This window comes from Camelus ferus, chromosome 21 (assembly GCF_009834535.1).
Source record: "Camelus ferus isolate YT-003-E chromosome 21, BCGSAC_Cfer_1.0, whole genome shotgun sequence".
In the NCBI taxonomy this organism is placed as follows: Eukaryota; Metazoa; Chordata; class Mammalia; order Artiodactyla; family Camelidae; genus Camelus; species Camelus ferus.
The window spans coordinates 3733673-3752478 of record NC_045716.1 but is presented as its reverse complement, the minus strand read 5'-3'; the positions used below and the strand labels follow the sequence as shown (position 1 = coordinate 3752478).

The following is an 18806-nucleotide window of genomic DNA, read 5'->3' as shown; positions in this document are numbered from 1 at the left end:
GGGGTGATGCTGGGTGAGCGGCTTCTGGGAGGGGAAAGTAAACAGCCATGAACCCTGCAGAGAACCTTTCCACACATGGCTGCTCACGAAGGGGTGATGTGGGGCCCAGTGGGGCAGGACTTTGCATGTATAAAATCACAGCTTTCAAGTGCTTGCAAACCCTCAGACACTGGCGCTCCCAGAATGCTTTCTAAGAAGTTATAGAGAATCTACTGTGGCCTGACCCCAGAGCCGACTGGCCACGTGGGGACTCTGAAGGTCCTGCTTTCCTCAGCTCAGTAAAGGTAGCATTTCACTCCCCACCTCAGCCCACTGAGAGCCCCCCTCAGCAAGCTCTGGAAAGGGCCAGTGTCACAGCCGCTTCACACACAAAACACACCTCTGCACACAACCCCAGATGGCCCCCAGGGCTCCCTGGGGCGGCATCTTCCCTTTGAACTCCCCCAGGCCCCAGCCACCCCTTCACTCTCCACCACAGCTCTTTTAAACTGGTTTTGGATCCAACCCCTTGAGTCAGTAGCTCCTTAGGCTTTGTTCCCAGCTGATCCTTTTATTACTTCTCTGGACCTTAAGTGTGTAAGGATTTTGTCCAACAAGCCAACCATTTTATCGCATAATAATCCTTGTCTCCATGACAACCAGTGTCCTCACACTGAGCTGACATAATACCAGTCAAAAGCAAAGACACTGTTCATGGTAAATGAATAATCTCCGTTAGGCTTCTGTAACTATGGGCTGTAGCTTGTGCTCCCCACCCCATTAGGTGTCTGGGGAGCCCAGGTTGGGAAATTCTGTTCTGAGGGCCAAGGTTGAGTGAGTGCAACCAAGTCTCCCTGACTCTCCCTTTTCTCAGAGAGGTAAACTGAGGCTCTTAGTCTTAAGGTGAATTGACTGAATCAGATTGGAAATTGAGAATTTTTTTTTAAGTCTCCCTTTTTTGGTCTCTAACTCCTCATAGCATTAGACTTTGTGAAAAAATAAGACAAAGCTGGGATGGGCTGCCACCTGCCTCCCGAGGGAGCCTTACCTGCTTGCAGCCTGGCCCTTCCTATGAGATCCTGGAATTCGCTGGACAGCAGCTGCCTGCTCCTCCCCCGTGGGTGGGGAGGCCTAGACCGTCCCAGTGAGACCTGAGGTCACCTGGTCCTGGCTGCCCCAGGTGTGTTCCCTAGGATGTTAATTGCTACTGGGGTGGCGGCGGGGTGGGGTGGGTTCTATGGTCAGTTACTTCTGAGAAAGGCAGGGTTAAGCACAGGTAAACTGGTGTAGTTCTGTTTTCACTTAAGGACTTCCCTGAGCCTTTGAAATGCCTTTGGGCCTAAGGACCTGCCTGGGGGATGAGACAGCAGGTATTAGCACCCAAATTTATTGGGCTTGAAGTCTCTTTTCCATAGGGGACCTGCTAATACCTCATGGGGCCCTGTTAGTCAGGTCCACCATCTCCAGATGAGGAAACCGAGCTCCACGCTTGGTCCCACAAGCAGACGTGGCCCAGGCAGAGCAGACCCCTGGTTGCCCAAGTCTAATCCTGGACTTTTCAAATTTGGGTCTTTCCCTCCACACCTCACCCACCAAGTACTTTCATTTAACCCAGGAAAAAAAGTTCCGATGGACTCCAGAAGCCGAGGAATTTGCTCAGAAAGAGGTTGCTTCTGAGGCTCTTTGTGTCCTCAGAAAACCCTCCCAGGCAGGTGGAGGCGAGAGGAACCCCTACAGGACGAGGGGCTGGAAAGGGCTCCGCAGCGGCACAGAAGCCCCGAGGGCAGCTCCAAAATGAGCAGAAGCAGGTGCACCTGGGCCCTGCAGACCGGTCTCCGCTGATGCGCCCTGCAAGCCCGCGTCACGTGGCCTGGGCCAGTCGGAGGCCATCCGGCTGAGCAGCTGTGGGGCTTCCAGGGGTCTGGCTTCGCCTTGGTGGGACGATGTCTCCAGGAGGGAGAGAGGACCCGGCTGCTCTTCAGAGTTGATGAACAGCATCCCAGCCAGAAGGGGTGGTCGGCAGGACTGCATGCTGACCGCCCCACTCGCTTGAGGCAGTGTCCAAGGCACATGGGTACTGGGCTCCCTCCCGGGAGCAGCCGCAGGCGCCCAGTCCAGAGAAAGCATACCAGAAAGATGGGAAAACAAAGCACTGTGGCTTTCCAGTGCAACAGTGCTGCCTTCCATGCAGCGAGGATGTGCTGTCCCCTCTGCCCAACCAGCTTCTGGGGCTCTGGGGAGTCCCCTCCCACCCAGGTCCGATGTCCACTGGCGGAGGCAGAACTTCCTCCCTCCCCACCTGCCCCAAGGGTGTGGGAGGGGACACAGTATGTAGCTGTCCTCTGTGCCCCAGGTGACCACTCTTTTTGAATATTAGTGGGGGGCTCTGGTCTGAGAGGGAAGCATTCTTGGGGGCCCCCCATCTGAGAGCAGTGGTCGGGTGGGGCCATGTGTGGGACTGCCTCTGGAAGGCTAGTGCCCGCTATCACGAAGCCAGAAATGTGGTTTCCAGGCCTGGAGTGGGGCTGGGGACTGGGGCACTCACCAGTTTTGTAACTGGCCAAATTCCCAGGCCTTGGGTCTGAGCTGCTTCCTCTGCGAAATCTGACTTGGGATGGTTGTTGGGAGGCGATTTTAAAATATGAAGTGCTGCTCTAATGTGCACACTGGCACCTGCCTCGCACAACAGGAAGACAGAGGCAGATGGCAGCATTTTAACTCCTGTCCCTAAGGACATAGTGGCGGGGGGGACACTGGATGGGGAGGGATGTCCCCAACCCAAGACCCCGGCGCTTCAGTCCTGAGTGAAAACCTCCTCAGAGAGTTTCTTTAACACGTAAAACCCGTTTCCACTGCCCTCATCACCCTCATCTCACTGGACCAAGCTCACACCCAGACCTGAGCCGGACCCTCGACCAAATTAGTCCACAGGCAACCTGTGACCTCAGGTCGTCTGCAATGCCAGGAACCAGAGGCGTGGGGGGAGAGGGGTACCTGCGCTTAGGCTCCTGTGGTTGTTGCATGGAAGGAAGGAGACATCTGGTCCAGAAATATTTCAGGTCCCACTGACAGAGAAGGGAAGACGAGGCGGGACTAGATGGGCCACATGAACAAAACCGCCTCTCTCAATTGAGACTGGTTGGTCACACACCACCCTTGACAAAATCCCTGTCTAGTCAGACACCCTTCAGAGGCAGGTGACCAGCTTTGAACCTGGGGACCTTGGGGATTCACCAGCCGGGGAATCTTGGGCAAGTAGTTAGTCTCTCTGAGCCTCAGTTTATTCATCTATAAAATGCGGACAACAATATCAACTCTTAGGGTTGGCTTGTGGATTAGACTAAGTAACATATGGAAAGTCAGCCTAATTCTAGAATTCAGGACTTAATCACTGCAAAGAGCTTACAGACTTGTGGAAGAGATGAGAATAAACCCACCCAGAAGCACTGCAGACAGTGAGTGGTGTTGGGACACAAGGCGTTGACCATGAGAGACCCCAGGTGGGGAAGGAGGGACCTTCCAGGTAGGGAGTACACGGGATGGGAATTCCATGGTGATGTAAATTGGGTGCATACAGAATGTGGGAGGAGAAGGGACCAGAGAGGCTGGAGAAGGTGGGTAAGGAGGTTTTAGAGCTGGGAGCCCAAGGCGTGGACCACATTTCACTGGTCACGAGGCGATCAGCTGAGAAAGCACGATCAGATTTGAGTTTTAGAAAAATCAGCAGGCAGCTTTAAGGAGGAGGGACTGGAGCAGGGAGGCCAGGCAGAAGGCAGGTTCAGTTCTGTGGGGGATCCCGGTGTTCCTGACCGAGGTAGAGGTAGTGGAGAGGGGAGACAGTCGTGGCTCCAAGAGATGGGAAGTGGGTATCTGCCAAATTGCTGGCTTGGGTAACTGATGATGCCATTTGCTGGGAAAGGGCTCAAAAATGGGGAAGACGACCTGTTCGGTAGTCCTAACATCTCAAATTTGAAGTGTCTGAGCAGGTGGAGATGTCCTCCACCCAGTACACAGCACATAGTAGGAACTTTGTAAATACCCGTGAGTAAATACGGTTCAGAGCTCAGCAGAGAGGGCAGCCTGGGGGTGTCAAGTGGGCATCGTCAGCATATAGGGTGGATGGCACGTCCCTCGGGGAGTCTGCACATGTGAGAGTGGAGGACAGAGCCCTGGGGACAGACGGGGCAGGCAGAGGAGCTGAGAAGGAGCAGTTAGAGACCAGTGGGTAGAACCAGGAAAGACAGAGGTCGCGGCAACTGAGGGAAGAGGCAGATCCAAGAGGGGCTGAGAGACAAAGAGCGAGAGGCCTGCAGTGCCCCGAATCCTGCAGCCCCCAGCCCAGCCCCTGGGGGCAGGGAGCAACCACTGCACAGCTGCAAAGGCCATGGCTTTTTTTTTAAATAATTTTTTAAATAGAAGTATAGTTGATTCAAGGGTTATAACTTTTTGTATAAAAGACTCATTCAGAACCAGAATGAGCAACATTGCCCCTTTTAAACATTGTTTCTTATTAATAAACCTCCACAGAATTAGCATTAATTTTTAATGACATGGCTGCACACCGACATGGCTGCACATGTAGGCCCTGGAGTTTCCAGGCACGGTGTCAAATTTTGTCAAATAACTTTTTAACTTTCATTGAAATAATGATAGTTTTTATTGAACTACTGGTGTGAGGATGATACTAATTTTTTTTCATAGTCTCTCATATGTCTTAATTGAACTATTAACACAGTACGAAGCACTTTCTGTCTCTTCTCAAGATCAACAGCTGTCACAAACATGACTTCAGCTGTCAGCCGTCCTCCGGGATCTCTCTCCCTGAATCTGCTCTCTTTCTGTTAATGAGAAAACTGACTTGGCCAAGATGACAGCGGTTACTGATGGACAGAGTGAAGCTGGGTGCCCTCTCCCCATGTTGGTGAGGGCCTCCCACAGAGCAGGCGTGGTGGAGTTGGAGGGACAGTATAAAAATTTTTTCCTAATCCCAGTCGTTTCCCTGTGATTAGGATTATGAAATGAAAAGCCACAGTTGGACTCAGGCAGAGTCGGGGTGGGTCCAGGGTGTGTGTGCATCAAAGGCAGTGAAGTCTGGAGTCCGAACCTCCAGGGCAGGTCCCGAGCCCTCCCAGCAGGCTCCGAGCCCTCCCAGCAGGCTCCCTGGCCGCCCGCCTGGGGGAGCGGGACAAGCAGACCCTGACCAGGTAGGAACCATGCCTTTGTTCTTCCTGGGTCTTACTCAATCCAGGCATGCGTGGCGAAGGAGAGCGTGGCATCGTGTGTTCACATGTGTGCCCGGGTGTTGGAGTTGCAGAGAGGCAGGACTAGAGGACCAGGTAACTGCTGTCTGGAGGTGCCCAGTTGTCATGTTGCCTGATTCTGTGTATCTGGTGTCTTCTCTCTCATTTTCTCCTCTCCCCTTCCTGCTCCGTTTCTTCTTCTGAGAGCTATTTTATCTCCAAGTTTCCAGGTTCACTCAGAATTGAAGTGTAAGGCCCGCACCTCTGTGATCAATGGCTGTTTGTGGGGAAAAAAGAGGCAGGGCAGGTGTGAGGAGGCCCGAGCATCAGGTGTAAACGGGAGCCAGCCAGGAAGCCTGGGTGCTGGTCCTGGCCCTGCCAGTGACCGGCTTTCTCACAGGCCCTGGGGCAAGACGGGCCAGGCTGAATGAATGGACCAAATCCTCTGGAAATGACCTTTGCAAGCAGGGGGCTCCCTCTTCTCCTCTTCCGCATCCTTAACAGGTAGGGATTTTTTTTTTCTTTCATTTAACCTCGTGGCATTTAATTTAGTCAATACCTCTGATGTGGTGGCCACGTGTTAGGGCCAGGAACACGGATATGGATCTGGAAGCACTCTGCAAAGTGTCAGATGTGGACAGCTGAGTGTGATAAGTGCTCTGGCGGAAGTGAGGCAGGCCCAGAGAGCTCTAACCCAGGTTAGCAGGGCTGGAGAGCAGACTGGGGAAGGCATCCCTGCAGAGGCAACGTTTGAGCTGCGTGTGGAAGGTCGAGGAGGAGACAGCCAAATTGGGCTGGGATGGGTACATGTGTGGAGCGAAGCAGTGGTTTCAGGATGAAGGAAAGACTGGGCGAAGGCTGGGAGACATGAACCAGTGTGGCCATTCTCGGGAACTAGACGTAATTCAATCTGGCGGGCACGCAGGATGACTGTAGGGTGGTGAGAGCTGAGGCCTAAGGAGGAGTTTGAGTTTTAACATGAGGACTTGTGCTTCTTGAAACTGACTGGGCCTCAAAATCACCAGGGAAGTTTATTAGGAGACAGATTCTTGGGCCTACCTCCAACTAAGGAATCAGAGTCCCCACAGCCGAGACTTCAGAACCAGCCTTTTCAGCAGAGTCCCAGGGGAGTCGACACAGGCACTGGTCAGCCTGGCCCTTGGGAAGTCGTGGGGGACCAGTCCCGACACTCTTGGGCCTCTGCTAGGAGGCAGTGATGAGGACCTGAGGGAAGGCCCCGGGGCAGTGAACAGCGCCCCCAGGAGTGGTGCCAGGGTCAGTTACCTGAGTGCTTCTTGGACCATGTGCCCCATGACCAGGACAGGAGCGACCAGGAAATTCTGGTTTCCAGCAGGACAGGCCCCTTCAGGCAGCACAGTGGAGGGATGGCAGAGGCGTCCCTCCCACCCATCCCTGCTCTAACAGAGTGACCTCGAAGGACTATCTTGCCCCTTCCCTCCATCCTAAGTGAAATCCTATTTCCACATCCCACAAGGCTCCTTCTTCAAGCTGAACGCTCAGAGCACGTTGGGGGGAGGGGGGTAGGAGGGGGGAGGCTTCCTAGGGTGCCGGGCTTCCCGGGGGGTTCAGATGAGCAAGGGGACTACGAGATTGCTATCTACTACATCTGTGTTCCTTCTAGATTTCTTTCGGAAAGATGGTAATAAAAGGGTCCAATACTTAAGAAAATGAGGCAGTTCCCAGCCCAGAAACATGCCAGACTCACAGGCTGAGGCCCAGGGCAGGCCACCCCCTAGGGACCCCCACCTCACAGGTCGGAGTCCAGGCTCCTCACCCCGGGCCTGAGGTCCTCAACCAGGCTCTGCTGCCGCTCCCCACCACCCCCTCCCCAGCCTTTCCCAGATTAATTTTTACACTTAACATTTAAACCAGGCAGTTTAACAACTCAATGCCTGTGTTTATGCTAATCTCTCCTGAAATGCCTTCCCCCACCCCGTACCCTCTGTCTGGCTAGTTCCTGCTCATTCTGCAAGACGCAGCTCTCCGTGACACCCCCTACACACAACACACATCTCAATGGAGCTGTTCCTGTGAACCACCACACCTCCACGCTATGCTCACCTCGATGGGACACCTATGCAGCAAGTTTATGCACCCGCTCCTCCCCCTACTCCACAACTTGACCCGAAATTCCTTAAGGGCAGGGTCTGTGGTCCTACATTTTGTTTCCCTATTACCTGTCTCACTAGGAACTCAAGAGCTATTTGCTGAACCAAACAGAACCCAGGTGAATGAGAAGTGCCCTCAGACATGCGAATGCCGTGATAATGTAACAGCATTCTAAGGATTTGCTTCTTGGTGTTTTTAGGACAGATGCCTTTTAAACCCTCTAAGTAGATAGGACATCCCACTCCTCCCACCCCCATATTAAGTGCAAAATGACAAATTTATGAGTAAATTGAAGGTGATTATTTGTATCTTAAAAGGTTGGGGACAGGTTTCCTTTAAATATTAAGCCTTTGTTAGAACTTTCAGAAGCTCGCCTTACGGATCATTAACTTCTGGGGGAGGGGTGGGAGCAGGAGGCATGGAGCTGGACCTTTAAGGGTGAGCTCCAAAGTGGTGCCTCTGAAAGAAGGAAGCCAGGGAGAAGATCTTGGACTGAGGCAGAGTTGGGTTCAGGCTCTGGCTATAGGAGCTGTGTGACCTGGGGCAAGTCCCTTATCCTCTCTGTACCCCGATTTCCGTATCCCTGAAGTGGGGATACACTATGCCTACTTTGCAGGGTTGTCGTAAAGATGGAAAAGATCCTATGTGGAATGCCTTGCCTCATAGGAGGTCCCGAATAACAGTAATAGTATCGCTGCTGGTGGGGTTGACATTGCACGCGGAGCAGAGGATGGAGTCTTTTCAGGTTTAGAGGATTTTACCTGGGGTGGGGGGGCAGACTAGGAAGGCAGAAAGGATCCAGAAAGGAAAAGCCAGGGGGAGAGGATAGCTCAAGTGGTAGAGTGCATGCTCAGCATGCACAAGGTCCTGGGTTCAATCCCCAGTACCTCCTCTAGAGTTAAATAAGTGGTTAAACCTAATTACCTTCCCCCTAAAAAAAAGTAATGAATTAAAAAAAAAGCAGTCAGAAAGGAAGGGCCAGACCACCCTGGCAGCAGATTTAGACTACCACAGCACTTCACAATTTGTTTGTTTTTTTAAACTAAATCTTCCCATGTTGAACATGCAGGATGCTGGCAACATAGCTGTGCTGTGTGGTTAATGGGAGGGTCTTGGACTTACTGGCTCTTTGACCTTGCGGAGGTTACCTTGCTCAGTTTCCTCATCTGGTGAAAGGAGACAGGGAACAGTACCCACCTCTCAAGGCTGCAGTATGAGATAAGGAATGGAAGGTGCTTAGCCTGATGCCAGGTGCACAGGATTCCCTCTGGAAATGGTACCCGTTACCATATTATGAAGTGATCAGTATGAACAAGCTCAGAGCGGTGATAGGTGCCCTGTTGGAGGAACCGCTTGCTCTTGGGAATATGGAGGGGGCAGGGGATGAACCGCAAGAGAATTACCCACAACTCTGGAGACCACCTGTCCCCAGAGCTGTGTGACCTTGGGCCTGTCCTGTAACACAGAAGGTTTGCCCTAGATAACCTCCCAGGTTCCTAAATTAGCCCAAGTCTAGTCCACCCACAGCTCCCCAGACAGCTGCTCTCAGGCCTGTGTGCTTTTCCCCAGATGCCCCCTTCCCCCTTCCTGCAGGGTAACCCCACCCACTCAAGGGCAGGCCTCCCCACCACGGCTCAGGGCTGCGGCTGCACCCACACTCAGCACACAGTGGGTCCTTACTGTGCCTGTCATCTAGATGGTGACTGCAGTGTATCAGCACAAATAGGAGCGCAGCCCCGCTTAAAAGTGAGGCCTGTTGGCAGAAGGAAAGATGAGCGAGCACTTTCCCTTTCTAGAGATTTCCGGAATTTCCTGAGTCCTGACTCTTATTGTTTCCCGTCTGTTGTGGAACACGGGTTTGGAAATGATTGAGGCTCCGTCCCCTCCCTCTGGGTGGAAAGAGAACGAAAGCTCCGTTGGTTGGAGCCACAGCTGCAGGTAAAGTCCGTTGCTGTTACTCCCTCCCAGGTCTGGAAAAAGTGACCAGGTAGCTTCAGGAGTCCCCAGGACCCCGAAAATCGATCCCTATCCAAGGGGACCGTCGATGCAGGCACCTGGTTCTCCCCTTAGCAGGGCAGGATGAGGGAACCCGCGTCCACTCTGTCCCCCTCACGTCGCCGCTGGAAAGCGGGCACAAACGACCTTGACCTCTGAGAAGCCGGCGCCCTAGGCCGTTGGGGAGGGCGACTCCTCCGGAAAAGTTGTCTAAACAATGGGCATTCCTCAGCCTCCACCCCGCCAGCCGCCAGCCGAGCCTCCTCCCCACGCCCGGGTGTAGGGTTACACGCCTTCTCGGGAGCCTCGGGAAGAACGTGGTGTTTCCGCAGCTTCTGCCCGCGTGGACCCGCGTCCCGCGCCCGCGCGCTCCCCGAGGCCTCGGCTGCGGGCGCTCGGCGGGCGGGCCGGGCGAGCCGGGCCGCCAGGGTTCAGGTCGGGCGGCCCGGAAGGCGCCCCCGCCCCGCCCGAGTCCCCAGACTCACAGCCGCGCTGGCTGCTTAGACGTCTGGGGCGCCTCGCTCTCCGCCGCCGCCGCTGCCGCCGCCGGCGGGAAAGGCAGCTCGGCCGGGCGCGGGCGGCCGGCCGGCCCCCGGGGCGCGGCGGCGCGGAGGGCGGCGGGGCTGCAAGGCGGCGGGGCGGGGTGGGGGCGAGGGCCGCCCCTCCAGCCCCTTCCGCCGCCCCTCCTCTCCGCCCTCCCGCTCCCTCTTCCCGTCCCGGCCGGGAAGGCGCCGGGCTTGGCCTCGCTCCCCTTGGTGGCCGAGCCATGAGCTAGCCGCCCATGCCGCTTCCTGCCCTCCCGCGCCCTCCGCGCCGACCCCGCGTCCCCTCCCCGCACCCGGAGGGAGGCCGCGGCCCGTGGGGCGGCTGCTCGGGCCCGACCCCACCCGGACCCCGGGGCGGCCCGCAGAGCTGGGAGACGAGCCGGGCGCGCCCCGAGGGCCGAGGCCTGCGGGCCGCACTCCCCGAGCCCCGGCCGGAGCCTGTGCGCCCCGGTCCCCGAAGCGAGCCTGGGAGGGAGAAGGGGCGAGAGGAGGGCCTGGCCTCCCCCGGGGATGGAGGGGATGGAGGCGGCAGCCCGACCTGCCGGCGGCAGCCTTCAGTGAGTACGGAGGAGGCGGCGGTAGCGGGGAGCGGGAAGGAAGGGTCGCGGGGGAGGCCCAGCCTTCACGTCCATCTGCATTTCAGCCTTTCCCACTTAGAGCAAGAACAGCACTTGGGCCGTAGACTCCGGCGGCTCCAAGCCGCACCAGTCGGTACCCCGCGGTCCCCAGTGAGAAAGCTCTCATCCTTTCCCGGCTCTGGAGATGGATTGGCTCTGGAATGCTGTTCCACAGCTTACCCAAAAGAAAGTTCTTTTCCTGTGACTGAAATTGCTCCCCTTGCATTCGAATCCCCTGCCTTCTGGACTGAACCTTGGAAGAGAGGAATGGGTGGTTGGACTGCGAAGATGAAGTGGGTAAATTATAGGTTAACTGGTAGAGTAAATGATCTCGTCTTTCCAAAGACAGTCCTTAAACTTCACAGGCTGAAAACTGATGTAGCTTTTCACACTGTGTGTGTGTTTCGCTTTATGAAATGTAAGCATTCCTGAAACATGTATAAATTGAATTGTAATAAATGATTAGAGGGATTTGGCATATAAGAGAATCCTGTGGTGACTGTTTAGTCAATATATGAAGTGAATAATTATCTCCTAATTTGTAATTTATGTAAATATAGATTTTTATTTTTTTATGTTTCATTTGAATGGAGGTACTGGGGATTGAACCCAGAACCTGGTGCATGCTAAGCCGGTACTCTACCATGGAGCCATACCCTGGATGGAGTCTACATGCAGTTTACTTCAAGTGGGACATATCTAGATGTATGTTGTTGAAGGAGCGTGCTCAGAGAGCAGGAGAAATATTAAGACATTGTGGCATGTAGGTGTGTACAGAACATCTTGGGGGATAAAATCCCGTGCTCACTTCTATTCCTTGTGAAGACACTGACATCAGCCATGCCACCAAGGAGCTGTGTGGTTTGGGCAATCACTTAACTTGTCTAGACCAATATTCTCATAAGAACAAGTGGTGAATGAGTAAACGGTCACTGAACGCTTTGAAAGAGCCCGGGCCTCGGGAGGAGAAGCTCTGCATTCCAAACCGGGCCTCCCTTAGCACCCTTGTGGCCTAATGTCTCTGTGCCTCAGTCTCTCTGTGAAAATGAGGATAGTAATCCTGTTCTAGGCAGGGCTGCGTGAGGATTATCTGGGAGAGGGTGTTTGAGAGCAGAGGCTGATAGGCATTGGTGACAGATCCCGGCCGCCCTGTGGGCACAGCCCCACGCTGCTGTCCTGTGGCTTGTGCACAGCAGCACCTTCCACCGGAGGGTCAGATCCTGGGTAGTACCTTCCTGAAGTCCATCTTCTGCCTTGGAAAGGGAAGAGCTTGTTGGCTATTAGCAGTTGTTGGCATCCTCCCCGGACACCACCTGACAGCAAAATGAGCCAGGGACTAGGAAACCTGGCCCCCATTTTCAGTCTGGTCCACATTGGACAGAAGATTAGTTGTTGTTGGAAGCTTCATTGTGCCCGACCTGTAAAATGGGGGTAGGAAAATGAGACCACTATTCGAATTTGGAAGAAAAAACTCAGTAATACCTTATTTGTACCATCCAATAATTTGTACTCTTTGAGGTGCTTTCACAGTATCCAAGGGGCATCACCTGCTCTGACCCCAAGTTATTTACCTCGGGACAGGGCTCACTACCAAGGCACTTTGGGACCCAGGAGGTGGTTGGGGCTGGCCAGGTGCTGAGTCTAAGGAGCTCTGTCTGTTTTCTCCTCCAGAGGGCCCCAAACAGGGAGCAGAACAGCCAGTTCCATGGAGGTGACGTCAGCTGTGGAGAGAAGTGGCCCTGAGCCACAGCCGGAGAATGGACACCTCCCAAGACACTGGCCCTGTCCTCAAGAAGACAGAACACCCAGCCTAATGGCCCCCCAGCCTCCCGGGGCATGGGGTATACAGCTCCACAGCAGCCCCTCGGTGCTGGAGTCCAAGGTGAGAGCCTTGAAGGAGAAGATGACAGCAGGCAAACAGGGGGCAAGCCCCTGCCTCACTTCCCACGAGCGGCCAAACCTCAAGAAACCCAAATGCAGACGCGTCAAGGTGGGGGGAACCAGGACTCCATTGGAGGGCCCTGGCCTGCCCAGTGCTGTGGTGGTCCTCCATGCTCAGAGCCCCGGTGCCGGGCAGCTGGGCAGAAGCGTCACCGAGGAGGAGTCCTCCAGAAATGGGGGCCCTGGGCCTCCCAAGCCTCCTCCTGCTCCCGGGCCTGAGTGCTGGAACAAGAGGAGGCCTTGGACTCCAGAAGCCGTTCGGACACGGCCTGACCACGACAGGGCTCTGCAGCCAGGGCCTGGCTCTTCGCAAGAGAGCTCCACCCACAGAGTCACTTCAGGCCGGCCTGCGGGCTCTGGGCCTTGTAGCAAAACCACCCATGTGCCCAACCGGAGGAAAGGAAGGTCATACCCACTGCAGGATGGTCTAGTCATGAGGGGAGACCTGGATAGCTTGTCTCTGACCTCCGAGGAGGACTGTGTCCCCAGGCCAGCCTTGCTGGGGGAGCTCTGGAGGGCTGGAGACCTGGGAGCCCCAGGCACTGAGGGCAGCACCTTGTCCCTGTCTGACCGAGTGGAGAGGAATCGCCTTCTGCTGCAGGAGATGCTGAGTGTTGGGGGGCAGGGCCCCCCCAAGGTGGGGATCCCAGCCTGGACTTCATCCTGGGACAGAGCTGTGCCAGGTAAGGCCCACGCTGTGGGTCTGGGTGGTGGGGGCAGCCAGAGGGGATCCAGCAGAAGGGAAGGGGGAAGGAGGGGGCAGGAAAGGGGAGCACAGCTGCCTGTCACCAAGTTCATCAGGATGTCCTCTTATTCTTGGCTTTGACATGTATTCTTTACCACCTCACAGCCAGTCTCGTCTGCTAAAGGCCCCTCTGATCCCAGGCCAGTGGGAGGCCATTCTCTGTCCTTGGGGTGGAGGCTACCACAATGTCTTTCCTGTGGCTTATAGCTCTTTCTAGAGTGGTTTTTTGCACCTCCCTCAGATGACACACTCACATCCCCTAGCGGACCTCATTGTCCTCTTGGTAGGAGCCGCTCTCCACAGAGGTCCAGTGGCTGGTCAGTGGGCGGAGCTTAGGTGGTAGCATGACTGCAGGTGTCCAGGCCTCAGAGACGGCTCTTTCCCTTCCTTCCTCCCCATCCCCAGAGCCCACTCCTCACCTGGCACCTGAGAGGACCCACGTGGGCCCCTCAGCCATGACAATGCCCACCAGCAGTCACCACACCTGTCCTGAGGCTGAGAGACACATAAGCAGGGCTCAGAATTATCTGGGGAGTAAATGTCTTCTGGAGAGCTCTTTCTCTTTGATGTTCATTAAGTGGCAGCTGAGAGCCCAGTTTCTGGCTCTCCCCTGATCTTTGCTTCTGTTCTGGGTCCCAGAGCGACCAGCAGGGGATATTGACTGGGACTCCGGGATCTCCCTGCAGGACTCGGACCAGAGCAGGTAAGGGCTCTGCACACATTTTCTTTCCCTTCCTCCTGGCCATCATGCCTGTCCTTTCATTTATGCAGCATCAGGAGTGTAGGAGACCTGGAGGGGTGGGCAAGCCCTGCCCCTCAGACCACCTGCCTCATCCTGGAGACCTCCTAGAAGGTGCCGGCCACCCCTGTGGCCCAGGCCGTGCCCCTGCTACTTGAGCAGAACTAAGGGGAACGGGGCTCAGTGCAAAGAGCGACTGCGACTTGGGACTCACCTCCCTGCCCTGGCCTCTGTCGCTTTATCTTTAAAGCAGGCTAGATTGTGCCTGTGTGACGTACTTCCCAGGGCTGTTGTGAGGCTGAACACAAGATACTGGATGCAACAGTCCTTAGGGGATGGATGCGAATACAAGGCTTTGACTCCACCGGTTCCGTTCCCAGTCAAGGGGCTGTGCTGCATGGTGTAAAGGACTTCACCTCCTCCAGCCTCCCAGACTTTGCTCCAGTCCCTCCACCAATGTCTTGGGGAAGCTGGGCACCTGGGGGGGTGGGGGCAGGGCAGTGTCCTGACCTGGCAGGAGAAGAGTAACCCTGCGGGCCGGGGGAGGGGCCATCAGTGGGCCTAAGCTGGTGGCTGCACAGGGCTCAGCCTCACCCTCAGTCTTTGCTGAGCTCCTGGTGCAGGAAGCTGAGTGGGTCCCAGAGCTGGGAGTGGCCTCGTTTCCCCAGCTGGGCAGTGACGTCACCCTCCTGAGGGTCTGGTGTTTCTCCTGGAGGCAGAGATCAACAAGGTCCCTTCTCCATTATCAGGCCACTCCCTGCATAAACTGCACTTAGTGTGACCTCCCCTTCAGAGCTCGGGGACAGGGCCCCCCAGTCCTGCTTTCACAAAATGAGGGCTGCCCAGGTTGGGGCGGTTCAGCCTCTGCTGGGCTCCCGGCCTTCTCAGTGGCCTTGGCCATGGGCCTGGTGGAGAAGGGGCTGCCTGGCTCCTTCGTCCCTCATTATTTATGATTTGGAATTACGGCTGCCCTCTTCTGCCAGGGGTCTTTTCCCACCTCCATCACCACCACGTTCAGCCTCTCCTGACATCCTTACATCGCCCGGCCATGGCGTGGAGGAGTGTGACCGTGGTCCTGCCCTGTCCCCTTGTCCTTCCCTGGGGAGCCGCAGAGAAGACAGCCTGGCAGATGTACCTTTGTGTCCAGCGGAGGCAGGGCCCCGTCCTCCTGCAGCCGCTCCTCGCCCCCACCCCACCCTTGCTTCCCCGGGTGGGAGGGAGGCTCAGCTGCAGGATGTGCCATGGGGGGTTTTGTCCAGCAGTCACTGTTGCAAGGAGAAGCCGAAGCCCCCGCCTCACCTGTTGGATAACAAGCGATAAAAACATCCACTTTGAAGGAAAGGACCCTCAACCTTGGGGCCGGGAGAGGCTTCCCCCAGCCCTGCAGGGAGATGGCGTTTGTGGAGAATCCTCAGAGTAGGGATTTCTGGACTGTTGTTTCACCTGCGAGGCGATCTGCAGCAGTTTAGGGTCAGGTAGGGTGTGCTTGTGCGTGCATGTGTGTGTCGTGTGATGATCTCACGTGTGCGTGTGTGGAATAAAGTGGAGGGGGGCGCTCAGTAAGCGTTAGGACTCTGCTCAGCGTATATCCAGGCATAGAGCTGGCACAGGGAAAACTGTCTTCTGACTTGTTTGGAAGGTCATTCAGAGCGCCCCAAGGTCCTTTACTGGAGATCTACACTCAGGCCCCGGCTGAGTAGACACCCAGGCTGAAGGGTCAGAGAGCATGTCTAGCTCAAGGATGGGGGGAAAAGCAGCCATGTCTCGAGACCCCTGGGACGGGGGTCCTCATTTGGCTCCTGAGTCTCCCTGGCAGATGTTAAAGCGGTCCCTAAGACACCGCAGGGTTCCGTCTCTCCCCTCGGCAGGATGAATTTATTGATGCCTCTTCTGTACAGGTGAACTTCCCAAGAGACCTTTGAAATATGCACACTTCCCTCGGCTCTACACCCCTGGCCACGTGGGACCAGAGTCCTGGGCTCAGGGTCTGTACTGAGGGGCTGGGGCCCTGGGCAGCAGAGTGCTCTGAGACTGAGGCCACCATCACAATGGCCATACTGAAGGGGGCCAGGACATCAGTCAGGACGTGCTCTGGCAGTGACCCCTTCAGATCTTCTCAGCGTTTGAGGCCTAAAGGTCCAGTTTCCCACTCAGTCAAGTTTAGCATCAGTGCAGTTCAGTGTTGCAGCCAAATAGCCATTTAGACCAAGTTGACCCAATATGTATTTAATTACGTCCACAATTGTTACCGCGCTGCATGGTGATAAGACAAGAAGCCATGAAATGACAGTGACCACAGAGCCCAAGACCGTCAGTGTCTGACTGAGGGGCTGACCCCACTTGTGGCAGGGTGGTCACGGGCAAGCCCCCCGAGATCCTAAGGGAACACCCAAAATGCCCCAGGACCCTCAATGCGAAGAGTCAAATGCGGAGGAGACCTCCCTCCCCCACCCCAGGGCAGCCCCTCTACTGAGGGACAAGAGGAGGCTCAGCCTCCGAGGACCGGGACGCCCCGGCGGCCAGCCCCTCCCTCTGGAAGACGGCGCCGGCTCTCATTCCCAGCCCTTGCACCGTGCCGCACCCTCGCTTTATCCACTTCCATTGTTCTCTCACTGAGAGGCCCCTCCGGGGAGAGCCTAAGCGCCTTGCCCGGCCACACAGCTGCTAAGTGTGGGAGCCAGGATTCGCACCCCGAGCTGCTCGGCCCCACGCGCTCTAACCAGTAGGCAACGGGCTGCCCTCTTTGTACCCTGCAGGCCCTGCCGTGGGTCAGGCTTCCCCAGCCGGGCGGTCCCAGGTATAGGCAAAGAGGGTGGATGGCTTGGGGATGAGCTTGTTTCCCTCCTAAGTCACTGTTGACATGATTTGGGAAATGGGGTTTTGATTTAGGGGGGAGAGGCTGAGGTGAGCACTTCATAAAGGACCAACCGGGGTCATTGCCGTCAGTGTCCTTGCGCACGGCCATGTCTGGGCACTGGGCTCATCAGAGATGGGGGAGGGGAGGCCACTTTGCTCAGGGCCAGCTCTGGCCTCATCCGTTCTTTGCAGCCCTGTGGCGTCCCATCCCCACTCTCTGTAAAGTGGCCAACTGGGCCTCTTCACTATCTTGGCGCCCTGAGAGGAGGGCATAGCAGGATTACAGATTGCCTTTGGATTGCAAATTAACCCCGCTTGTGCAAAAAGTATGTGAAACCAGAGGAGCAGCAGCAGTCAGTGCAGTGCTCACCCCAGGCCCTGCACCGAAGGGAAGTCGGCATGTAAAAGGCACTCAGCGCCGGGTGGCTGCACATGCCGGGGTGGCCCCCTGAGAGGCCCGCTCTGCTTCAAACCAGGGCCTTCTGTGTACGAGCGCTTGGGGGCTCAGATCCTGACGCGTGTCTGCAGGGGCTTTAACCAGTGCTCTGCTGTGGGATGAAGGAGGAGGGGGGTCTGGGCTATAATGATGAGGGAAGCTCAGAGGATTTCCAGGCTGTTGATGTCCCCCTCATCCCTGTGGTGGAATCGTGTCTGTTTCTAGATACAGAGACAGACACTCAGAGCTGGGAGCCCAGTCTCCGGTGTGCACACTTTGTCACGAGAAGAGAAGGAACAGGGTGCCAGACCGCCGCAACTCAGACTTTGGCGGGTCCCAATGTCCAGGCCCCTGTTCGGATGGCTTGGGATCAAAACTCCCTGTAGACTCCAGTTTAAAGGAGCGGCAGACGGAGCCCTCAGGAATTTCAGAGGCCTGGCCTGTGGCTCAAGTGGTCAGGACCACAGCTGTGGGAAAATCTTGGGTTTTTAAAACTTAATATATTAACGAGCATTTTTGGAGCCTCTCCTTTGCCCTCCCTCCGTGCGTAATTTCAGACGGAATTCCCATTTAGTTCTCACTGCACGCTCTGCCTGCCCCAGCTTCGGCCACAGCTGCTGCCGGGGCATCTCCTTCTGGAGCTCCTCAGTTGCAGGGGCCGTGCTGTTCTCGTGTCTGGGACCTGGTGCCTGCCAAGTATTGGCACAGAACAGTCACTCAGAAAGTGTTTGGCAGAGGCACGCGTGCACAAGTGTGAGTGAGGGCTCTCCAGGGGCTGGACAGCCCTGTGGGCTTGGTCAGAATGGATGCAGATGGAGAGGACATTCCAGATGGGTAAGACCTGCAGGAACGCATGGGAGAGGAGTGAGGCGGATTGCGTGGAAGACACCGTCAGGATACAGGGCGTGGAGGTGGGCTGCGGCTGTTTATGGAGAGCCTTGGAATTTAGGTTTTAAGTAGGGCAGGAGGAAATGGAGAGACAGTTACTGTCTCCTTCATGCCGCGCCCACGCCCTTCCTGCTGGTCTGACCTCAGCTCCGGGCCGTGCTGGGACGTTGCTGTGCCCTGGTGCCCGTGCAGCCTGGTGAGGGGTCTGGAGATCATTCTGGTTCTCTGGTCAGGTTCTGGATCTTCTGGGTCCTAGTCTCAGGGGGTCATGAGAAGCCCTGGGGGTGAGCAGGGGAGGAGAGACTCTCCTGAACCGCCCCCGGGACTCACAGGGCTGTGGGTGTACCTGCCAGCACCCCCGGCGAGGGGGTAATGGAGCTCCTGCCCATCCTGCGCACAGACTCAGGTGTACGGACACAAAGGAAAACTAGAGGCAGTCCCCTTACCACTCCCAAACCTGCCCAGACTAGAACTAAAAAGAAAAACATTCAATTTAACCACCTGCCAGTGTTTTCAGCTACGCACCGTGCCCCCCAGGTACCTAGTGCCCTAAGTCCTGGGGACAAGGAAGGATGCCCTGCCTCACAGCTAGCGCCCCCTGCAACCTTCATGCACGCCACTGTCACACTCACGTACCCCCCACACATGAAAATCTCTATGCAGTCCCAATCTTTATGAATAAAGAGGCTCGAGAA

At 56.0% G+C, this 18806-nt stretch overlaps 1 protein-coding gene across 8 annotated transcripts in view; it reads left to right on the top strand.

The window, feature by feature from the left end:
* Positions 1–9202: 9202 nt before the first annotated feature.
* Positions 9203–18806, top strand: part of KIAA1614 (KIAA1614 ortholog) — a 36854-nt gene continuing 27250 nt past the window's right edge. For 3 of the 8 annotated variants that reach the window (XM_032463603.1, XM_032463601.1, XM_032463602.1), the window contains exons 1-4: positions 9659–10446; positions 10533–10799; positions 12178–13130; positions 13832–13895. In XM_032463603.1, the coding sequence (XP_032319494.1) occupies positions 10400–10446; positions 10533–10799; positions 12178–13130; positions 13832–13895 (1331 nt within the window). In that variant the 5' untranslated portion in view covers positions 9659–10399. Of the gene's footprint in view, positions 9288–9658; positions 10447–10532; positions 10804–11121; positions 11274–12177; positions 13131–13831; positions 13896–18806 lie in introns of those variants that run through there. The other 5 variants (XM_032463596.1, XM_032463597.1, XM_032463598.1 and 2 more) reach the window with 5 other exon arrangements.